Raw genomic sequence first — 23952 nt, forward strand, 5'->3', positions numbered from 1 at the left:
CTTGTCGTGCTCACCCAGGAAAATGGCATCCCTGTGAAGAGAGCTGTTTGTCAGTGCAGATGAAAGTGCATTTTAAAATGACAGGTGTAACAGCGAAGAGGAAAGCTACCGCTGTTTTTACTGATGGGCAGAGTACTGTGCGTAGTCCGCCTGCCTCATTTAAGGTTAACACTTAGAAGTCAGGAGGGCTGTGTGTGTGTACGTGCGTGCATACGTGTGCCTCTTTAAGTTCGTAGTCTTTTGAAGGTTTGATCTCCTGAAGGGGGGGCGGGGTCAAACATGCTTTCAGGATGCTAATGTTGACTACCCACATTTTTAGACCACTATAGCTTTTTGGGGTTGTCAGTTCCCTCCCTCTGAAAGAGAGCTCAGACTATTCCTTCAGTCTGTACATGTGGTCCTGCCTGAGAAACACCTCCAAATGGTGAACTTATTGAATGATCTCTAGAATAAGGTCAATGCGTTCACTCTCTGTATTTTTAGTTTAGCACTTGATTTTTTCCCCCTAAGGCAGTAATTTGCCCAGCTGTAGGTTGCCAGGTAACAGCAGAATTGATCATGTTGTTGTAATTTGGACGAAACTTTATGAGCACATAAATTGTCAGCTGCATCCTTATATGAAGGCACTTTATGACCAGGTCTGCCTTTGAGTAATGAGAATGAGTTATTGTTCTTTATAAAATCTCTCTCTCTCTCTCTCTCTCTCTCTCTCAGCATCAGCGTTTTATACATTCTGTTGACTTGGGGGTTGGTCCTAGCCCCTACAGTCCCACTATTGTAACACTGTACTAAGCTATACCAGTTATCTGTTTTCACCCTGTTCTTCTGAACTCATTCCAGTGTCAGTGGAAATAATTGATTTCTCTGTGTTTTAAATATGTCTTTTATAATATCTTCATATGTAAGATGGTGGTTGCATTAGTGTAATGACCATGTCACAAAAATTACAAAGGGCATTCAAGTAAGATTAAGCATTGAGGTCACTGGGAGCAGTTTGTTTGGATAATGTGTCTATTTTATTGTACTGGTTTCTGAGCCATACTTGAAACTATGAAAGCTTTGCCTGAGGAATTTATAGATCCTTTGTAAATGAAACAGAGAGGATGCTGGGAGAATGTCAGACCTTGAGAGGGGCGTCACCATGGCGTTCATACCGCCTCATCGGCTGTAATTAAAATTTGTGTTCCCGCGGAGAGATTTCAGCTGAGTTTGCACATCGCTGACCTCTGGATGTCACCCATTGGATGACAATGTATGCAGGGCAGGCTCCCGTGTCACCGGGATGTCACCAGGCAATCACGGAAAATACCCCCGGGAGTCACTTAGAATCTCACGAAGGTCCCCCATGTCACAGTCTCTCCCTTTACAATAAGCACCAGAGCTCCGCCTCCCCACAGAAGCCATGGGGCTGTCCATGACGAGGCCAGAAAGTACAATGAATATATTATGTGCTTCGTATAGAGTATCGTATATAATAGACCAGTCACCAATATAGTTTACCTCACCACTGAAATTACTGGAGACATGTCTTCCTACTTGCTCAATCCCCTGCTGTTTTTATTTTGTGTCACATAAAAAATAAATAGGTCCAAACTATGTTCTCCATTTCTGCTATTTGGCTGCTGCATCAAAAATGTAGGCTTTTCGGGGCCTCTAGTGGCACAGCCCGTAAAGCGCTAACCACATGCTCAGTTCGAGCTGAGACGTCGGCAGTTCGAGGCTGACCGCTGACTTTTGTCGCACGTCTCTCCCTCTCTCTCCTCCTAATTCTTTCAGTCTCTCTACACTGTCCTGTCAAAAAAACATTTTTTTTTTTTTAAATGTTGGATTTTCAGGGGTAGTGTCGACTGGAGCAATTGTTGAGGGATGTTTAAAGGTTTGCTTTCATTTTGGCTGCTGTGCCCCAGACAGAGACATTTAACTCAGAGAAATCTAGATATTAAAAAGGGTAATGCCAAATGCCCTGCCAAAATGTCAGTGATTTTTATTCACAAACAAGTCGTTTATCACTGCTCTGTGACACTTGCCTCCAGTAATGATCTGAACGTTGAAAGCCATGCACTTTATTTTGCGTGGAATTAACAGCCTTCTTCTTCAACACATTGTCAAATAGATCTTTTGGAGTCTGATGATTGACTTCAAATAACAAGAGCCATGTAGGCGGAGACATTAGCTGTGACACGTTAGCTGTGAGTAACTTGCACCACCTGATTGATTTTTCCCTTTGCACACTGCCAGGAACAATGTGGAGGAGGACCAAGACTGATGGAGGGGAGGGTATGGTCTAAGGGGGAGGGGTGGAACCTGGTTTCCACCTCTGCAGAAATGTTCTGCAGTGTAGATGTGGCTTACATGTAACATCTCTGAAGACATTTGTGTAAATATTCATCACCTTGCCTGTTCCAGTGTAGCCAGGATGTTAGGCTTTACATGTTAGTAATTACAGAAGAACCATAGAGGTTTAGGCTGCAGTATTTTCGTTTTCCCAGCTCTACTGACACATGACAGGAGAGCCCACATTATTGTCATTCGCTGTTGGCACTTTTCTGTGAACATTTGGTGTTAGCTTGATGGAACAGATTGGAAGCATATGACCTTTCTGTCTGGTTGCTTCAAAAGGCACACAGAATAGAATAGAATAGAATAGAATGGAATAGATTTGAATAGAATAGAATAGAATAGAATAGAATAGAATAGAATTTAGCCGACTTCATTGATCTACAGTGGTGAAATTCATTGCATCACCAGTAGCACAAATAAAACAATAAAATACATTTAAGACAGATATAAAAATCCAAAAACAATCCGTATGGTCTATGTACAGCACAGTTATATATTTTTATTTGCTACATTCTTCAGTCTATATTCCCCCATGTTTGGCTTTAGTAATTTCCTTATTTGTCTATCTTCTACACACAGAATGATCTATTGAAAATATATAAATATGTCCATTGAAAATATTTGCTGGTGTTTTGTTAGCCTTTCAATTCCTTATATCTGATAAAAACAGTATGAGCCAAGTGTCTATTAGAAAAATGAAAATTGAGTAGACAGCATCAAGGCAAACAAATACTTCAGAGATATCTCTGTAGAAGGGATTTTTATGATGCTTGGTTCATATTCAGGATAATCAATAATACTGAGCTGAGCTGAGCTGAGGATGGCATTTCACTCATAAATACTGCCTACATTTTATTCAGTGCTTATTGAATCAGAATTTCCTGTTTATAAAGGCATACACAAATGTGTTCAAATAATTTTTTTAAATGTAAAATTTCAAAAATAAATTGAATTTTTTAGATATCTTGTTACCACTTTAGCTGTCCTCGGGACTGATAATCAACTGACTCCTGTTTACATCCATAAAATCATGCCCCTCTCCACATACGCCCATGACTTTGATGTAAGAGTTTGATATCTGGAGGCTACACATTCATTAGTTATGCATTCGTGTTGGCAAGATTAATGAATTGGTATCATGGACCATAAAGGGACTCGGGTTGAATCCAGATTCGACTCTATTAGGACAGAACTTCTGAAAGGCACTTTGTGCTGTGGGTTAGATGGCTTCCTGTCAAATGCCGTCCGAAAAAAATATGTCCTCTTCTGAAGATCAGATCTGAAACGGAATGCGTGTTTCGGAGTGGCAGGATAAAAGATCCGTTTGTTCTCTGCCGCGGTTACAGTTGCTGCCCTCCTGTGGTAGTGATGACTGTGTTTTCCTTCTCCTCTGACCAACCTCTCCAAAGAGCATGACTGATCAATGTCACATAACATCTCCACAACCTCTGATAAATCTTTTCAGCACGTACAGTTTTTGAATAATAAAATGGCATTTCAAGGAAGGTTTTCTATTTTTTATTAATGTAGGCATAACAGTCCATGCAATTTGTTGATGTATACATACATTTTTGAAATTATTTCTTTGGTAATTTATTTTTGTGGAACTAAAAGGATCATTTATTCATAGGGCGGCTATGTAAAATACATTTTCTGTATTTCTTTTTTGAACGTAGAAGTAAAATTATATGTTGCTAATCAGAACAGTGTCCGAATGAATTGTGGAGGGAAAAGATGGATGTCTGGTTTTGGGAAGTGACTACATGTGGATGTGATTACATTTGTAGGTTCCTTACGGTTTTGCAATCATTGTATGATCAAATTTCAGAATTTACTTTCTGAAACCATATTTGGGTTTTGAAAGAGAATTAGGGATTTCAAAATGGAATTAGGTTTTATAAAATTCAATTAGTGACTCTTCATACCGTGGTAATAAGAATTCTGTAGGGAACGCCATTGAATTATTTTAAGCAAAGAAATAAGGTGGAGGGGATTTGACATTTAACTACAGCGCACAGGAAGCAGCTATAAAGTATGCTGGCCCTGTTCTAGTTTCTTTAGTTTTACACACTTCCCATAATGCCTGTGGTCACAATGAACATGTGATGTACCATGGGAAACACACAGATAAATACTTCCCAAGCAGGAGGAGTGGATCAGTTTGAAATTAAATGCCTTTGCTTCAGCAGCACTCGTTCTTCAGTGAGAAGCACACAGTGAGTGATTATTTGATTGGCTGTGATAACTATAGAAATGGTATTAAAATATGAGGAGATGGCTGACAGTGCGAGCCATTTCAAATATATTTATAAAATATATTATCTGTAGAGTTAATATTTGTGTAGCTTTGAAGAATAGCCACTGAAAGAATGAAGTACTGTTCATGAAGATGAGACCTCCAACACTTGAAATGTGTAGACAGAGAGTGTGATTTGAGTAGTTTGAGAGATGAGGGGGTAAAGAAAGAGAAAGGATGGAGAGAGAGTGATGGGGGACAAATGGAGGGCAAATGGAGAAAAACTGTTGCAAGAGGTTGTAATGGTAGTAACAGGAGTATAGAGTGATGTGAGATGTGGCTAGGAAAGAGGCCTGGTAATACAGGAATGGAGAGTTATGGGGTGATAGGAGACAGGGAAATGAGAAAGGGAGACAGAGAGATAGCCATCAGTCGCCATCTGTCTCAGATTAAATGAGTAAGTGATGCTGAATGGCCACTATGTTCCTCAATAGCAGAAGCAGAGAAGCCAGAAGTGGTAGAATGGGCAGGAGGCTTGTTTGGCAGACAGAAAGTACTCTGCTTGCTAGTGGAGTGTGTTTGTGCAGTCACTGGGACTGGTTTGATAGTCTTCTCATTTGGATTGGAGTGGTGGTTTGGACAGAATATTTGAGCACTGACAGGTCCTACAGCGCAGTATGCCAGCAGCTACAAATGCTGCTAATAGTTAGCGGGAAAGACAAGCAGGGCTGACAAATGTTCTCAGTACAACTTTCTCTGTTGAAAGATGTCTATTCTACTCTGAGTTCTGCTGAATTATAATGCAGCGAAACCGACTGAAGCCCTGACCCAGAGGTCTTCCTATCAGTATACATTAATTGCCCCGGTATCAGAGTGTCTACCTCTTATCTCTTCTGAGTACAAGCTTTTCTTCTCTGAATCTCTCTTTCTGTCACACTACACACCAAGCAAGGTCAGCAAATGCACAGTGTGGAGCTATGCTGGGAGCTATCAAGACCTCAGAAGGCTTTCTGATTTACTGTGCATCCGTGCAGTAGCACACAATGTACTGTTTAGGCAAATACTGCCGTAGTTAATGAGTCCATAAGATTCTTCTTTGCAATGGCACTCTCTGTTCATCTTAGCTCTCAGCACACTCCCTCTATATCATTTCTCTCCGTAGTTATATTGCTTTTTATTCTATAATGTGTTCTCCCGCCCTGATTCTCCTCTTCTGTGCAGTGTACCATTCTCTAATGCTGTCTGTTCACTCTCACCCTCGCTTACACTCACTCTCTCGTTAACTTATGTGTTTCTTACTCCGTATTAATTTTTCTATTTCAGTGGGCTTTATTGCCGTTGTAAACATGTAATATTCAAACACTATATGACCAAAAGTATCTGGGCACCCCTTGGTCTAGGGCTGTTTTTCATGGTTTGGGCTAGGCTCCTTAATTCCAGTGAAGGCAAATCTTAATGCTACAGCAGGATATAATTACATTCTAGATGATTCTGTGCTTTCACAACAGTTTGTGGAAGGCCCTTTCCTGTTTCAGCATGACAGTGCCCCCAGGCATACAGCGAGATCCATATACTGTAGAAATGGTTTCTTCAAGAATGGTTCGGAAGAATTGGCCTGCATAGACCCCTGACCTCAACCCCATCCAACACCTTTGGGATCGATTTGAAAGCCAACTGCGAGCCAGGTCTAATGGCCCAATCAGTGCCTGACCTCACTAATGCTCTTCTGGCTGAATGTAAGCAAATCCATGCAGTAATGCTCCACCATCTGCTATAAAGACTTCCCAGAAGAGTGGAGGTTGTTACAGCAGCAAGGGGTGGACCAACTCTATATTAATGCCCATAATTTTGGGTGGGATGTTGGATGTCAGGCGGCTGCATACTTTTGGTCGTGTCGTGTATGTCATGCTATTGGCTGTGTATTATTACAGCGCCATGGCCCGTTCATGTATGATGGTAATCAAGCTCTTACCGCTCTACCCCTAAGTGAAGAACTCTTTTGTTGTCTACTAATTTCACATTTAGTTTATGTACTCCCTCTCTGTATCTGCTCCTTTTTCCATGTCTTATTCCTCTTATGCCCCCTGTCTCTCTCTACCACAGGAGCTGTGTGATGACCCTCACCTCTTTGTAGATGGAATCAGTGCCCATGACCTACACCAGGGACAGCTGGGAAACTGCTGGTTTGTGGCAGCCTGCTCCAGTCTAGCCTCCAGGGAATCTCTGTGGCAAAAAGTAAGTCACTATGTTTGTGTGTGTGCGTGTGTGTTTGAGAAAGAGAGAGAGGAGAGAGAGCGAGAGAGAATCTGTATGTTTGTGTGTGTGTGTTTGTGTGTATGTACGAGAGCAAGAAAGCATTTAAGCAGACTGGTGTATATAATTGTAGAGGGTGCTTATAATGTACAATATGGTGTAGGTGTTTATCAAAGAATAGTGCCAGTGAAAACAGATGCCACACAGAAGCCTGCTTACATAGACTAAGCTCAGTCATCCTCAGCAAATCTATTTGTTTAGATGTGTTTGTTCGCTAGTCAGTCCCACATTCAATGCCAAATCATAAAAAGGTTTGCCAATTGGCAGCTGTCAGCCAGATTTGTCATTGCAATCCTCTATATTTTGATAACGAGGAACAGTGGTGTGAGATTCTCATCATCCAAAGATACGGAAAGATGTTACCTCAGGCATCATCGACAGCCCCATTTAATTCCTATTCAGTTTAAAACAAATTTCCCGTCTACAGTAGCTACAATCAATACAATTTAATACTGCCTGCCTCTTGAAAGAGAAGAGGCGTATATCATAATTGTCTATAATATTGTGAGTAGACACACGTTTCCTCTGGTCCCAAGTTGGGTGCGTGCGTCCATGTGTGGGAGCTCTTTGAGTTTAATTTTGTATTAGAGGGCTTCATTCTTTTTTTCCTCCTTAATGGTGTGTGTGTTCCTTTGAATCTCAAGTGTGCAACCTACACAATTACAGGTTTGTTATGGAGAATCCTATCATCACTGCAAAGAGAAGCGTATCATGTCTCAATAGACTTGTTAAAACATTGTCTTTGATTCCAATAAAGGTTATTTTCAAGAAGGGTTACTTTGAAGCAGTGATCCAATATCTGGAGATTCAGATGAGCTTTTAGAGCAGAAGTTAGTCTCTGCTCCTCTGTTCCTCTGTGCAGGGGAATCACCATGACAACCGGAGTCAGATAACAGACTGCACAGCCTCCGTTGAGTTGTCACGTAAGGGTTTGAGGTCTCTAGCTTTGTTCCCTGAAATCATTTTTCATGATAGGATTTCATTTTAAAAGTATTTTGTATTACCACATCAACCTGTCCTGGAGAATAGTCCCAAATAGCACACTATCTTGTAACACTGTCGGTCTTGTATTTTTGAATAGCTAGGCCTGTCATTTTCACCCTCTCTAGATTTGAGCATTGACAATTTTGGCAGCTGCCTAGGTGAAGGAGAGGGAATTGACTGTTACAGTTTGTGCAGGTGGTTACTGGGGCGACTGTGGCGGTGTGAATAAGTCAAGTACTGAAAAGAACATGATGTACATTTAGTTGTGAATATGTGCATACACCCTGTTCATACGGCTAGTTTGTCAGGCTGATGTGTTCAGAGACAATTGTAAGAACATTAGCACAGCAGCCATTGGATCAGTAAGCTAATGTGTACTGCTATTAAGTAATGTTTGAAGCCTGCCGTTACGCATGGATAAAAAACTAATTGTTTTGCATTACTGTCGGCATACATACCGTAATGTAATTGTGATGTGTCTTAAGAGGAAGGGCATATTCTTAATAGGTTTTGTATTATTCAGAAAATTATGTGTTGAAATAATGAGTTTTTCTGGTGGGACATCCTGGAAGTGACAATGAAAATGAAGGGTTGAGGCTGAAACCAAAAACAGGGGTGGATACTGGTAATGCCTCAACCTCAGATTTAACGTGGTACTGCTGACCACTTCAGTGGTCAACAAGGAAAGGTTATTAGCACAGTGAGATGTCTGCCATAGCACATTACAGCAATTTAACACCGGCCCAACACTATTACTGGACCTCGCCTTCCTGTCTTTAGCAGATATTCTCGGTCAGAGTTACTTGGAAACACAAGTGGAAACACAAGTGTAAATGTGCAGTAATTCACTACAGGGGGATAGTATAGTCCCTGGAGAGACAATATAATTGTAGGACGTGCAGACTTAATTAACAATATGTCAACACTATCTGCACTATCAAGAGTGTGGACGTCAATGGCTATGCCTTAGTTGTTGTGTGCACATCAGTGGTTGTAAGTGTAGGCCTGTATGGGTACTTGTATGAATAGGTGGACGTTGTGTTTTCTGTCAGTTACATGAGCATAAGAATTCCACTGAAACAGACGCACCAGACGGGTGTGGGTGTGGCACAGTGTCCTCTCTGCTGGGAATGGTCCCAGGAACTGATATGACAGATGTTATTGTCCCCTTTTATAATTACCTAGCGAAAGGTGCTAAGCCATGCAATCTTACTGGTCACGAGGTCCGAGGTAACAGATAGGTCAGGTGACAAATTGGTGACGAAAGGTCAGATCTTGTGGGTGTAATGGTTGTATAACTTGTGAAAGGGGATATCTATTACTTTGTGGCATACCATGGCAAGCCCTTCCCAAAACAGAGGATAAATACATGCACTGTGTGCAGAATTTATGTGGATACCAGAATGAACTATGAAAGTTTGACACTGCTAACACCCAGTCCTTGTATGGTAGGCCAGGATTGTATTTTGTCTTGGGCTTAATGGTCCTCTAAAAATTATAATTACAAGTCAAAGGTACAGTAACTAATAAGGAATGATTTCCAGCATACAGTGAGTAAGGTGAGCGTCCATGATTTTTTATATCACAGTTGCTCCCTATGAGTATCTAGCTCATGTCTTCTTGTCTGCATTAGTCCTCACATATATGTATTTGACACGGGTAGGTATGTAGAGGAAGAAAAAATAAACGTACTGTATGTGATCAGTTCTAGGAATAGCTTTCATGGCATTTTAAATGATGATTTGCACTTTTTCTATTCTTTTGCTTGTCTTTTATTGTTGTATCCTATATATTCTTGTATGTTTGTATGTATATACCATCATGTATTCTGCTCCAGCTGAATGACTGAAACTAAGCAAGTGTGGGCTTGTAAGAGACCTTCTGGGAGCCAGTAGGGGGGAATCTTCCCTCTGGTCAAATAAACCCCAATTCCCCAGTGCAGTGATGGGGAAACTGTTTTGTAGGAGATGCTCTTTCAGATGAGGTGCTAAACCAAAGAGCTGACTCCCTGTGGTCATTAAAGATCCCTTGACACTTATCACAAAGAGTATGGGGTTCCCTCGTGTTCTGGCCAAATTCCCAACCTAGCTTTCATAGCCTATCACCTAATCACCCACCAAGTTAATTGCCTAAAAAATGGTTTGCTCCCTCTCCTCATTTGATGATACGTTTTGGCGCAAAATGGCTGCCATGCATCACCCAGGTGGATGGTACACATCAGTGGTGGCTGAGGTCAGTTTCTCTCTCAGCATTGTAAAAAGTGCATAGATTTTAATGAAAAGCACAATATAAATAGGAAGTTATTATTATTATTATTATTATTATTATTATTATTATTGTTATGTTTTACTATGACTGCAACCAAATTACCCACCCAGGGAAAATTGGGATCTATTGAATTGAATTGAATTTTAATAGCCATATTCTGACATTGCTGGTTGTGGGACTGCCCTAGTATTATGGACATAGATAGGATGGTTGCACTGTATGCAGGAAGGGGTTTATCTATCCAGAACAGGGCAAGGAGCAGATCTGTCCCTACAGTGGTATGATAGGCAGCTTGTTCTCCTTGGAGACCTCATTAGCACCTCTGTGAACATCCTATTCCCAGTCCTCTCGCCCAGACGCAGAGCACCCCAGCGACACCGTTCCCACGGAAACGACTTTGGCCACCCTCACAGGTGCCTGTTGGGGTCTCAGCTGTGTCAGCCCTCAGCACCTCCCGTAACGTGTCTTCAGACAAGCGTGGCGAATCAGGGAATTCTGAACTGGGGTGGAATAGAGTTTACCGCTGGTGTGCCATTGTGCAGCGTGTTCGAAAGCATTATCCTGCATTATGTTTTCCTTCAGTTGGAAACCCAGGACCAGTCTAACTCATCCAATTATGTGTATGGCGTGGACTTATAATCACATGTAAGTTCAGGGTGACCAGTCCTGATCACTTTGTCTTCCTCCTTGGCTGAGGTCCGGAGCCAGATAAAGATCGTATGAAGTAGGCAGCCTCTCAGTCATCCAGAAGCACAATTATTCCGGATTCACGGTCAGGGTGAACAGCTAATAGGGATGTGGAAAAAATAGACAATTTAATGAACTGTTCTGATTAAGTTCTTCAGTAATCAGAATAGAAAGGATAGTTCATGTTAAAAAGATTTTTCTGGGGCACTCTGCCTTCTCTGCTTTGACATGAAGAGGGCTGTGGATGCTGCTTGTAGTAAATATCCAGCGCGTACTTTCGGCATGCTTACTGTGGCAGACGTAGCCACCGGACCATTTGATGGAAAGTGGGATTGGTGAAATGGGCCAGTGGCCCTCTTCTATACCCCCCTGTGGGAGGCAGATTAAATCAAGGAAACTGAAAAGGTACCAGACTGAAAATATACTTTAACCCTTTATACTCCGTTCAAACTGTAATAATAACCGCACAGGCTGTGGAGAGACAGGCCATTTAACATCCAAATAGGCAGTTCTGTTATTGCAGGCTTCAAGGAGAGGACAAGCAAGTGCTTTTCTGATTGGTTGAGATGTCTGTGCCCCTGTCCGTGGTCCTGAAGGCCTCCCTGGCTTCTCTCCGGCATTAGACTGACAAATTAAGTTATTTCCTTGTCTCTGACAGTACTTAACAGTCCCACTCGAGCGCGCAATTTATGTTGAAGTGATAAATGCGTCCCCTAATTCAGAATTCATCACCCAGGATGAACCTGAACGGGTGTGGGAAAGGATTATGGGCCTTTGTTTATGTAACTGTTTAGCATTTTGCCGCATGCTGATTGGGTGACCCACGCCACATGTATGTTTACATGTGTGTGTGTGCACTTGCAGGTCATTCCAGACTGGAAGGAGCAGGAGTGGGATGTCGAGAAACCAGATTCCTATGCTGGGATCTTCCACTTCCGCTTCTGGCGTTTCGGGGAGTGGGTGGATGTGGTCATCGATGACCGTCTGCCCACTGTGGACAACCAGTTGGTCTACTGCCACTCCAATGACAACAATGAGTTTTGGAGCGCTCTGGTGGAGAAGGCCTATGCCAAGCAAGTACAGCCAATAGCAGCCTGGGGGGCGGGAGGCTTAGGAAACCCAACTGCAGTTTAGACAATTAGATTAGATTGCCAATCACATTTTGATAATATGAGTTAATTATCAATTTATGAGTCAAAATGACTTTGTAACCTCTGTTTTGGGCCAGTAAGGGTGGTGGTGAGGAAGGTTGGGTGATGATTATCCTTATGTCACCCGCAGGGTGTACGGTTGCTATGAGGCGCTGGACGGGGGCAACACGGCCGACGCCCTGGTGGACTTTACAGGGGGCGTGTCGGAGCCCATGGACCTGCTGGAGGGCCAGTTCGCCCAGGACGAGGCTGCCCGCAACCAGCTGTTCGAGAGAGTCCTGAAGGTCCACAACCGGGATGGGCTGATCAGCTGCTCCATTAGGGTAAGGACCCAACCACAGCCCAGCAGTCACCCGTCACAGTTCTGCCTTCTCTCCTCTACACAGACACGCATGTAAGTGTTTTCAAATAATTCAGACCTCTAGTTTCTTCATTGAGATTGTTACTTTGTTAGTAACAAGTGTAGTTGTGTGGAGGGAGACCGAGAGGGGACGGTGATTCAGCCAATGATCTTAGCAGCCCATAGCCGTATTTATTTTATATAACTTAAACCCATTAAACACTTCACAGATTCTGCTGTTGCATCATTTCTCCTCTGCGATGACCTTGTGTCACCCTGATAGCGGGGTGGGTGGGGCTAATATTCTCACGCAGCTTGCGTGTGACATTCTCACCAGGCCTTCCTGATGCGTTTTTTTTTTGGGCAGGCTGGGAAAGCTGCAAGGCTGACTCTCTTCTGAAGGAGTCTATTTCCATTAGCCCCTGTGCTCCCTGTATGAAAGGAAGTGTCAGCTTATACGATCCAATTACCGCCAAGTGCATTTCTCTGCATTCACGTCCGCTGCACTGTGCTTAATGCAATCCAATGGCATGCTGCGGTTTCGTGCACGTAGCATTTATTACCTGAAACTGAATACACCAGTAATGCCCGTGTGTATTCCAAATTTGATCTGAAGATGATTCATTTAATGAAATGGTAAAAAAAAATGGGAAGCTTTGGCACTTCTGAAGGTTTGAGTTTGAATGGCCATTGAAACATATGGATTCTCAGATTAGATTAACAAAATGTTATCAATGTAATACTATTGCTGAATTCCAAGCCTATTTATGCAGCCTAGGTTAGTACTGTGTACATGACAATAGTGCTTTGTAGCATTAGGCCCTCTAATACCTATAATTATCATAACTTTCATAAAGTTATCATTTTTTTACATTGTTTTATGATAATTTCACTAAATTTCATCTAAATCAATCCATAACAGCAGACGGACAGGCAAAAAGACAAGGTCACACAATCTCCTTACTGCCTAGTCATAGTGGGCATAATTAATTTGAACAATGAAACAGGTCGGTATTCAGCAAACAGTGTGAAATCCGGGCAACTCTCCAGCGCTGGGGAACTCATTGTTTTCCCAGAGCATGTGTTTGTACATTGTGATTTCAAGCACAGCTGAACTTGGGCAAATTGAGAAAAACGTTTTATATTCATGAATTTTCAAGGATCCATTTCAACAGGGGAGCAGCCAGACAAACCAAAATGAATTTCCTAAAGAGAAGTGAAACTCTGGCACCTTCATGGTCTGTTTCAGACCCCGTGTTCTTGATGTATTATTGCATTGGACTTGTTTCTTCATTCTGGGGAAGTGGTGAGATTTAAAACTACAATAAAGTCTCTTTAAAATGGCACCCATAACATTCCCTGGATAGAAACTATAATTGGGTTTTTTTCTTTGCACCTGCAATACAAATCTAAATCTACTTACATTTTTAAAATAACTTGTTTTATACCAAATGGCAAAACTCTATGTTGTAGTGTGTCTCTGATTTTGAATTATATTGAATGTCCTCTGAGTGCGCCTACTGTTTTGTTGCCTAGGCGACTACTGTGGAGGACATAGAGGCGCGGCTGGAATGTGGCCTGGTCAAAGGCCACGCCTATGCCGTGACAGACGTCAGGAAGGTTCGACTGGGACATGGGCTGCTGGCCTTCTTTAAGTCAGAGAAGCTTACCATGATCCGCATGAGGAACCCCTGGGGGGAGAAGGAGTGGAGCGGCCCCTGGAGTGATAGGTAATGCCTCCCTCTACTGGTGTGGAGGGCTACAAAATACTTTTGTCAATTTTGTCAATAAGGAGTGCGGTTAATAAACAGGTTAGTAAATGAAGCTCAAGCTTCTGATAGTCTTTATGTTTTAAGTGTCAGTGTTGTGTTCTGCCCTGCTGTAAGTCTCCTTGTATTAAAGTGGGAGATTTTGAAGAGGCTATTTCAGGCCTGTGGTGAAGCTATGAGGTTGAAACAAGGTCAAGACTTGAGACAAAGCTTTGAGGAGAGTTGGTGTCAATCCTATGTCAATTCCAGTCACTTCAGAGAAATTAACTGAAATTCCAGTTTGTGAAATTAAACATTTTCTATTAGTTTTTTTTTTTTACAATTAGGCTAAAGTAATGACTTAAAATTTCCCATTTCAGTTTAATAATGAACTGAATTTCACTTAATTTCCTGAATTGGCTGAGTTGAAATGTAACTGACCCCAGCCCTGGCTCTAAGGTTGTCATTTCAGGGAAAAACCCACGGTTATGTCTTCCCTCATGGTCCTCAGATGGAGATCGATCACACATTCAGCTGGGCCTTATGCTTCCCTGAATTATTCAAATGTCTGATTAAAGAAAAGGAATTTTCTGATAACTCCTGAATTGAATTAAATATCGGGAGTTTAATTTAAAACTATGATGCTGGGATTCGATTTACGATTCATTATCAGTCAGTACGTTTCCATTTTCTTTGAAATGTGCAGTCGAAACGGAAGGTCTTATATCCTATTAACAGAAACCAGATAGCTCCTGGGAAGATCAGAAAGTTTCTTAATGTATTTCTTCTTTTATGTAGTTATAAAGCTCCGCTGTATGGTGCGGTTTTCTGTACACTCCTCTTTCAGCTGTTGTGGTTAATGTCTGTGACAGTTCTTTGGAGAAAGCCAAGCATGCATACCTGCCCTAGCAACTCATAATGTTCTCATAATGCTGCTACAATGTTATAGCAAGCTTTAGGAACCATGATCATTAGCTGGCCATTACCTGGGTCAGCCTCAGCTCAGCCTCAGCTCACCCATACAACTCAAACTGCTTAACAAGGATTTGAGTGGCTAATTGATGTAAAAATGTATGCAGATGACGAGCAGCTAAATTTTAGGTTTAAAACTGTTAATTTCGTACATACCCAAACTCAGCTAGCCCCCAGTCCCTGTTTTTGGCGGATCCACATTTGAATGTTGTCCTCCTCCTGCATTTCTGCTGCAGCTCTGAGGAGTGGAAGAAGGTGAGCAAGAGTGAGAGAGAGAAGCTGGGAGTCACAGTCCAGGACGATGGAGAGTTCTGGTGAGAAAAGTCTTCACCCATTATAACCCCCTCCCCACCCCTATTCCCACCCTGACAACAGGGAGACCTGATTTATTTTATTTTCCACTCACGTGCCTATACTTGCAATCGAAATAGTATTCTCCTTAAGTTCAGTAATTGTTTGTGACCAGTTGTGAGAGTATCAAATGGAAGCCTCCTTCTGTTCTACCCTCTGTCTTCACTCATTCACTTGTTCCTTCGCACATCCTCTGTTTCTCACTCATTCCCCTGTTTTTCGCTCATTTCCCTGTTCTTCACCCATCCCTCTGTCCCTCACTCCTCCTTCTGGTTCTGTCCCTGTGGCATGACCTGTGACACCAGGATGACCTTTGAAGATTTTTGCCAGTACTTCACGGACCTGATCCTCTGTCGGCTGATCAACACGTCCTACCTGAGCATTCACAAGACGTGGGAGGAGGCGGTAATGAGGGGGTCCTGGGTGCATCGGGACGACCCTCTCAGGAACCGCTCCGGAGGCTGCATCAACCACAAAGCCAGCTTCCTCCAGAACCCGCAGGTAACAGTGTTAACAGTGTACCAACAGAAGAAAGGAAGCCACTCTAAAGACTTGTGGATATGCGATGAAAATTAGATTCATGTGGAGCTGGTACTGGGCACTAGTGAAGAGAAAATTGTGATGTCTGTACACTGCTAAAAAGTATATAGTTGAATTGCTAATATCCTAATTCTTCTCTCGCAGCAATACTCATTTGTATTTCTACAAAGCTTGTATTTCTGCAAGAATAAATGAGGACATTTGCAATTTGCGTTCGGCCTGTTTTTTGAGCAGTGTGCAGACCGAACTCTTTTCTCTCGACTAGAAACAGAGTGTAACGCAGGTGCCCCTGTCACGTATGATGCTCTGCGCTTGCAGTACGTGTTTGACGTGAGGAAGCCGGAGGACGAGGTTCTGATCTGCCTGCAGCAGAAGGAACAGCGGGCCCGACCCAAAGAAGGAAAAGTGGAAAACCTGGCCATCGGTTTCGACATCCACCGCGTGAGTAGCAGGGCAGGGAGCGGGTGGGGAGCGCTAGGGGAACAAAGGAGTTGGGCAGGGAGGGGGAGAGTCAGTAAGGAGTGGGAGGAGTCACACAGGGAATTATGGGAAATAGGATGACAGTCACAAGGGAATCTCTCTGAGTATACAGGATCGCCAGACAATAGGAGGGGGTGGCTGGCAATTCTCAAGGATCTTACTCATGTTTTCACAAAAGGATTGAGGTCTGCTGTGTTTGAACAGTTACATTACATTACATTTATTTGGCAGACGCTTTTATCCAAAGCGACGTACAAAAAGACGTACAGTTACTTCTTCAAAGCTGTCCAACTAATCTCTCTCCTCTAGAACTGTGTTATGGTGACATAAGATGCAATGATAGCACTCAGAAGTTTCCTTCTGAATGTTTCATCACCTTCACACAAAGGAGAGGGGCATTTCTGAGGATACGCCATTATTGCTTCTCAACTAAGGGAGTTAAGAAGCAAGTTCTGTTACTTCCATTGTTCCGTGTACAAAGGTTCCAGTGAAAGCAGGTGCCTATGAATATTCATTCACATGTGAGACTCATGCCTGCTTCATACTGATTCTAGTCACTATTAATCATATTTGTTGTGTATTTTTGACTGTCAATCACTCAAATCAATCTGATAGCATACCTACCACCTGCTTGTGAATATTCATGAGTTCCTTCATCAGGGCTCTACCTGCAGAGTGCACTGTTTGACTTGCACTGTGGAAAATAGTAAGTGAGCACGTACGGAAATTCATGCATTCAGCTGTAGGGTTCTCCATGTAGACGTGGATGGCAAGGTGTGGCTTGAGACCATGGTGTAAAAAAGGACAAAAATGGGATATAATCTCAGCGTGTGAAAAACATCAGTTCTGGAGCTGGGTTGGAAAGGAAGAAAATTACACTCATGAAATGAAAGCCATTGTTGTGGTCTCCACTGGGGAATGAGGTGAGAAGCAGGGTTCTCTTGTCCGCAGGTGGAGCTGAACAGGAAGTTCCGCATGCATTCAGCCCAGCAGAAGGTGGCGGGCTCAATCTACATCAACTCCCGGTGCGTTTTCCTGAGGAAAGAGCTCAAGGAGGGACGCTACGTCATCATCCCCACGACTTTCGACCCTGGGCAGCAGGGCGAATTCCTGCTCCGAGTCTTCACTGATGTGCCTTCAGACTGCAAGTAATCTAGCCAAGCCTCCTGTGCCTCTCCAGGCCTCAAGGGATATGTTACATTTATTTGTGGATCAGCTGCATTTATTTACGGATCCAATGCATTTATTTGTGGATCAGCTATATTTATTTGTGGATCAATTACATTTACTTATTTTTGAGGCAGTAATACCCCCACGCATTACTGTTCTTTCACTGATGCCTGTTTGTCTCACAGCCTTTTATAGGTCTCATAAAGCATCCCAGAGATTGTCTCACATACTTTTTCTGCTGCAACCCAACAGAAGAACCACTTCTTTTCTCTTGTCTTGTCACTTACTGTTTCACCACCTGGCCTTTCCAACTCCTTTCTGCCTGTTTCTGCAGAGAGCTGACCCTGGATGAACCAGCTCAGACCTGCTGGACCGGGATGTGTGGCTACCCCCAGCTAGTGACACAGGTGCACGTGCTTGGGGCAGAAGGGCTGCAGGGCCAGGATGCCAATGGAGGTATGCCCCCATGCGGATGGGAGGGGTGCGCCACAGACACATGCAGGAGTTCTGTCTCGCACAAAGAATCTGTTGCCGGTGCATTACTGACCTGGCCTCATAAATTAATGGGTTTGAAAGGTGTTTTAACCTTGTCTGCGAGGAAAGCCAAAAGCGATGTGTAAATCCCATAACAGTTGCTGGTTTCGCTGCCCTTTGAGACCTGGAGTCCCGGAGTTTGTAGCGAGAAACTAAACTAAGATGAGTCACTTAGGAATCTCTTCTGGTCACATGCAGAACTCCACTGTCTGAATCCCCAGAAGAAGAGACACAGCATGATGACAGGAGGTACCTGAGCACCACCTAGTGGCCAGTAGCTGTCACCTTAGGATGATGTAGGTGTTAGTTGTCAAAGATACTATTGACAAGATTTGTCCAAGTCCTATTGGCATAAGATAATTGGACCTGAAAATCATATCTGATCTAATTCACTTTAGCTTCTCAATCTGTTATTGACACCCTAAAGCATTTTTTGATGCATTTGGAATCTTGCCAATAGTTTCTTTGTTTCTTAAGAGCATTGATATTGATTCTTCAAGAATCCCTCTTTCAATTTAAAGAGATGTATTTCAATTAGGTTTAAAAAAACCGTTTAGACATTTTGACAATCTGATATATCTGTAAATGTTCACACTATGGAGTCTGATTGGCGGGTGTCACTCTTGTTTCAGCCTCTGACCCGTATGTGATAATCTCCTGTGAAGGGGAGAAGGTGCGCTCTCCGGTCTACAAAGACACGTGCAGCCCGGACTTCGACATCAAAGGCCTTTTCTATAGGAAGAGACCCAAAGAGGGTATTCACATTGAGGTGGGTGAAACTAGAATTAAGCCTGAGCATGAAGCTGAACAGCTGTTAGCCGTTTGCAGAACTGATAAAAACGAATCAGTTTGACAGGAGTCTCACGTCCAGTGTGAATGGCATCTTGTCAACTGTTGGCTTTGAAGCAGCCCTGTGTTTGAAGCTGCAGTCTTTGCTGAAAGACCTGATTGCTTAAGCAACAACAAGTAGACTCTTACTGTCCTTCTGTCTTCCCTCTTCATCTGTCTCATTGTTGTCTCTTTTATTTTTGTTTGGCTACCTCTCTCTCCCTTTCTCTCTCTGAACCCTATGAACGGGGCCTGCGACGGGCAGATCTACAATAAAAATGTGATCGTCGACACCTTCCTGGGTCAGGTGACCCTGTTCAGCGAACCCACCGACCGGCAGGAGCAGCACACTGTCCACCTGCGCGACAAGGGCAACCAGCAGAGCAACGACCTGCCTGGCACTCTGACTGTCCGGCTGATCACCTGCAGCCTGCTGACCAACATCTGAGCCCCGTGCCACGCCCATTGCAGCCTTAAATCGCCCTTCCCCCCACCCCCCCTTCCTCTCCGGTGGCGCGAGGCTTCCCCAGGACAGCTTTTCCCTCCTCTGACATGGATGTTTGCGTAGCCTGTGCGTATCCAGAAGTGGTTTCAAGGGCTACAAATCGTCCGGGGGGGAGCACCTCTGTTTTTTTGAACGCTGCGTGGTGATGCCCTTTTGGATGCATCATCGCCGTCCGTCTACATCATCGACCCCCCCCCCCCCCCCCCCCCAGGTTAAAACCCGCCCCTTCTTGGCTTTTGAAAGAACCCTGCTTATTCCTCTCTAAAATAACCCACTTTTCAATGCTGTGCCCCTTTTTCCCTCAGGCACAAAAATACTGCAGCCAATTTTCAGCGCTTTGTCCCTGAAGAGGCTTCTCTTCTCCCCTGTTTGGGGTTGGGACAGTCTTACTGTTAGCCTATGAAAGCCCTTTTTTGCAGGGTGCCATTGATTGACAGCACATCACGTACTGTACTGTGCTATACTACACTGTAGGGACTGAGAATACAGACATCTCATCAATGAGTTTTATGGATGGGTATCTCCTAGTCTGTGGGAATATCATTTTTATTTTTTTTGCCAAGGTGACCATGTTGTTTCGTCTGCCTGTCGTGCCATCAAGTACCTCTCTGGGACCAAAGGCAGCCATGCCATGCCATGCCATACCATTGCTATCCGCCTTTTCCCCCTTCGATTGTATTCGCCTTCGATGTCTGCTGATCGCTGAGAGACAAGTGTAACTGTGGTGAGATGGCTGTGCATTTGACGCTCACGGTATACCCCAGGGATCGCAGTTCTACTGCAGATGTGCAATTACTGTAGTCCTCCATTTGCTAAACATCAAAGTAACAAGTTAATAAGTTTTTGCTACATGATTGATGAGTAGATCACTTTTCTTTGTCGGTAGCAGATGCCCGTGATAATGAAATGTGGTTCAAATCACAGGCGGGTGACATATTAATCTGGTGCCACGAGAGGGACGCCGCGCATCTCCAAAGATTCTCTAAGGTACTGTAAAGATATACATATCAGTTCATGCGCACTTCATGGTGAAAGTCTCCAGTCCATGCTACCGAGCGTTCCATCACCGGAACTCCTTAACACCGGACCTCCTTAAGCCCTCAACAGTGTAAATAGTGTCCTGGCCAGAACTCCTAATATGATCCAGGAAGTAGCACAGGGAGAATATTCTCCCTTGTCATCACCTCGATCTGATGACTCCAAGTTTGTTTATAGGTCACCAGTATTCGTTCTACACAGTTTATTTCACACGTGTGTCGGTCCACATCATCATGTCTTGAGTCATGTTCTCTCCACTGTTGGCTGTAGGCCTGTGTATTACAGACTCCTGAGTTTTCACCACAGATTATGTTTCAAACAACACCCCTCACCAGTTCTAACCAGTGCTCAGCAACACCACAAGTTAGTACACCAGCAAACAATGAACTAAAAGCACTAAAAAGGTGAATGCTTGGTCAACATTACACTTCATGCCCTGGCATACGCTGTGTAAGAGGTACATACATATAGAGGTATAAATGAAATGAGTACCCTGAAAGTGTTTTATTGTTGATACTGTTGATACTGCGTTGTATTATACAAATATACTGTATTATGTATCCTAAGTATCTTTGCATTGTTTTTCTGTAATTTATATAAAGAAAGTAGTATTTACAGTGTTATATCAGGTTATAATAACCCTCATTTATCATTTGAAAGAATAGAAAACAGAATTAAGCATTTCCATTTTTTTAAATAATGTTGAATGATGTTTTTGGCTATGTTACCCTTGTGTAAATAGAGGGTGGTGCACGGCATATACCTCACCTAGCTGTGGTAGCAGAGTCGTGCATGGAGAGCATGTGAGCAGTTTGAGGTACATGTATACTAGCTACACCATGGCTGTGTTCGAATCAGCACACTTGCCTACTGTTGAGTATACAAGTTGCATACAACTTGTACACGACCTGTATACTGAATAGTAGGCAAGTGCGCTCATTCGGACATGGCCTGAGTCAGCTATTCAGCTGCTAGCATCACACCTGAAATCACGCAGTCGAACATGATGTGCCACTGTCTGCTTGTGATCTGGAAGCATGAACTACCATTTGGATCATCTGCAAGCATTGTGATAAACTTACATTACTGATGAATTTGTGGCAGTGACCGCACTCTTAATAACTGCAAAGATGGAAGGTGTTGGTTGTCCTGATAAACGTATTTCCCATTTCATCTCCAGTATGTATCAGAGTGTGGATATCCTGTAGTAGATCTTCTACCCTGCTGTCACCTTGAATGGACAGGCGATATATACATTTCAGACAATGGTTTTATCAAATTTATAAAATGATGAGCAAAATTTGTGGCCATGTAATGAGTTCACTTTTGAAGTTATGTACAATTTCAGAATATTTCTACCCATAATATAGGGGACTTTTTAGTTTACTGTGTAATTGGGGAATATGGCTCAGTCACATACCAGTTACAGTGTACAACAGTCTAGTTGAAATATCAGCCACGTCATTCCTGCAAAGAGTATTTGGTACAAATGAGTATTTGGTTATTGTAGTGAGGATTTACAGAATCATGTAAAGACTTACCACACTGATCTGTATTTATTATCTGTACTGCTTTGCTGTGCAATGTGTCCCTCTGCATATTTTATTGGGCATGGGATAACTGATTTTCTCAGTGCCTAAATTGCTGTACTCAAATTCAGACTGCAGCAACCATAATAACACATATAATGATACACTGTACAGGCAGTGATGTGGAACTTTTTTATTTTTAGTTGTTTTATGATGAACTTGTTTACAGCTGTCAATATTGGCCTGTTTATTAAGAAATGTTTCTTCTCTTCGGGAATTAGTTGTATGATTGGCATCAGAATATGTGCATGCTTATATATGGAATGGCAAAGGGGTTGATAAGTTTTTTTGTTATTTGTTTTTTGCTGCCAACTTGAATATACCTTTATCACCTTTACTTTTCATTGTGAGTCAGCACAAGTGTGATGAAAGGGGTTAGATTACATTGGTAAAAACCCCATGCCAAACAGATTACTGTGGGTGATATTTCAACAGTAGAAATGCCAGTGCCAAACACATAAGCTGGGCTGTAATCTTACATGGCTTGGGAATAAATGTTCAACTCTGCTGGGAGAAACTCTAGCCTGTGAATGCTAGTGTTTCCTTCTTAGATTAAAGGTTTTTGAGAAACTAATTTTGGAAGGAATGTTCAGTCACCTGTTATTGTACAGTAGCTAAAATGCGTGTCTTGAAATTTTGTGCAGCTTCAAGGTTACTCCTTGTAACACAAAATAGTTTGACCTCAGCATGGTCACATTTCACAACCATTGCAACCACAATTGAGCGGAGGATATTAACCCCTCAAAGGAGCAGGTCACTCAGCCAGTCACTCAATGCGAGCGCTGCATTGAATACTGTGCAAGAAGCAACACAGCTTCACAGAGAGCTTTTTACTGAAGCAAATTATATACACTGTCTAACATTATTTTCAAAGTGTGTGAGTTTCTTGATAAACTTACTTGTAAGTTAAAATGCTTTATGGATGGAGGCCCCAGTGTTTGCAAATTAAATCTTCATTATGAACCAGGTTCACAGAGACCATGAGTGTTACTTTAGGACATCCAAAAGCCATTATAATAATGTCAAACTATAATACCTTTATTATCAAGGCTGTGTTCATGTATGTGTATAACACACACACACACACACATACACGCAGTGCAATTCATACGCATTTGGACAGTGACACTTTTTTTTATCATTTTGGCTCTCCAGCACATTGGATCATTTGAAATGAAACAATGAATATGACATTAAAGTGCAAACTGTCCGCTTTTATTTGTGGGTATTTACAATTTTACTCCATATTGGGTGATCTGTGTAGGAATTACAGCCCTTCAGCCCTTTTTATATGTAGTCCCCCACATTTTAGGGGACCAAAAGTAATTAGTCAATTGTTGGCTCAGCTGCATTTTGGCTGGCTGTATGTCATTGCATTATTACTTCATGCATAAGAAGGCAAACAAAAGGTCAAGAGTTGATTCTAGGTGTGACATTTGCATTTTGTTGCTGTTATATCTCAACATGAAGACCAAAGAAGTGTTTTATTTAAAATCCAATGGGGTGGAGTACAGAGCCAAAACTACAAAAATGTTCACTGTCCAAATACAGACTGCACTGTATATAGGATATTAATTCTTTTTTTTTTTTTTTGACACATTGGCTTAAGATGTATGATTCTTATACTGATTTATGTTTAATGTTGTGATTGCACATGGATGGCACTGGACCATAGTTGAGAATCTCTATGTGACTGACTGTTCTATATTGCCTTTAGTTGGAGAGGGAATTCCTGCTTCTCCAATGCTAGAATACCTCCTTTCTGATCACATACTTACCTGTGTGCGGAAAAAGCATACGTTTCTTAAATATCTGTAGATATTTAACCTAAATTGCCAAGATATGGATTTAAAATAAATGAAATGAAAATAAAATAAA

At 42.5% G+C, this 23952-nt stretch overlaps 1 protein-coding gene across 3 annotated transcripts in view; it reads left to right on the forward strand.

Annotated features, from left to right (window-relative positions):
* Window positions 1–23952, forward strand: part of capn5b (calpain 5b) — a 31722-nt gene extending 7770 nt beyond the window's left edge. The window contains exons 3-14 of one of the 3 annotated variants that reach the window (XM_035431729.1): window positions 6680–6811; window positions 11693–11901; window positions 12110–12302; window positions 13856–14049; window positions 15276–15353; window positions 15696–15891; window positions 16249–16371; window positions 17362–17558; window positions 17915–18036; window positions 18313–18363; window positions 18747–18883; window positions 19208–23952. In XM_035431729.1, the coding sequence (XP_035287620.1) occupies window positions 6680–6811; window positions 11693–11901; window positions 12110–12302; window positions 13856–14049; window positions 15276–15353; window positions 15696–15891; window positions 16249–16371; window positions 17362–17558; window positions 17915–18036; window positions 18313–18363; window positions 18747–18883; window positions 19208–19390 (1815 nt within the window). In that variant the 3' untranslated portion in view covers window positions 19391–23952. Of the gene's footprint in view, window positions 1–6679; window positions 6812–11692; window positions 11902–12109; window positions 12303–13855; window positions 14050–15275; window positions 15354–15695; window positions 15892–16248; window positions 16372–17361; window positions 17559–17914; window positions 18037–18312; window positions 18411–18746; window positions 18884–19207 lie in introns of those variants that run through there. The other 2 variants (XM_035431730.1, XM_035431731.1) reach the window with 2 other exon arrangements.

The sequence above is a fragment of the Anguilla anguilla genome, chromosome 9 (genome assembly GCF_013347855.1).
Source record: "Anguilla anguilla isolate fAngAng1 chromosome 9, fAngAng1.pri, whole genome shotgun sequence".
Taxonomy (NCBI): domain Eukaryota; kingdom Metazoa; phylum Chordata; class Actinopteri; order Anguilliformes; family Anguillidae; genus Anguilla; species Anguilla anguilla.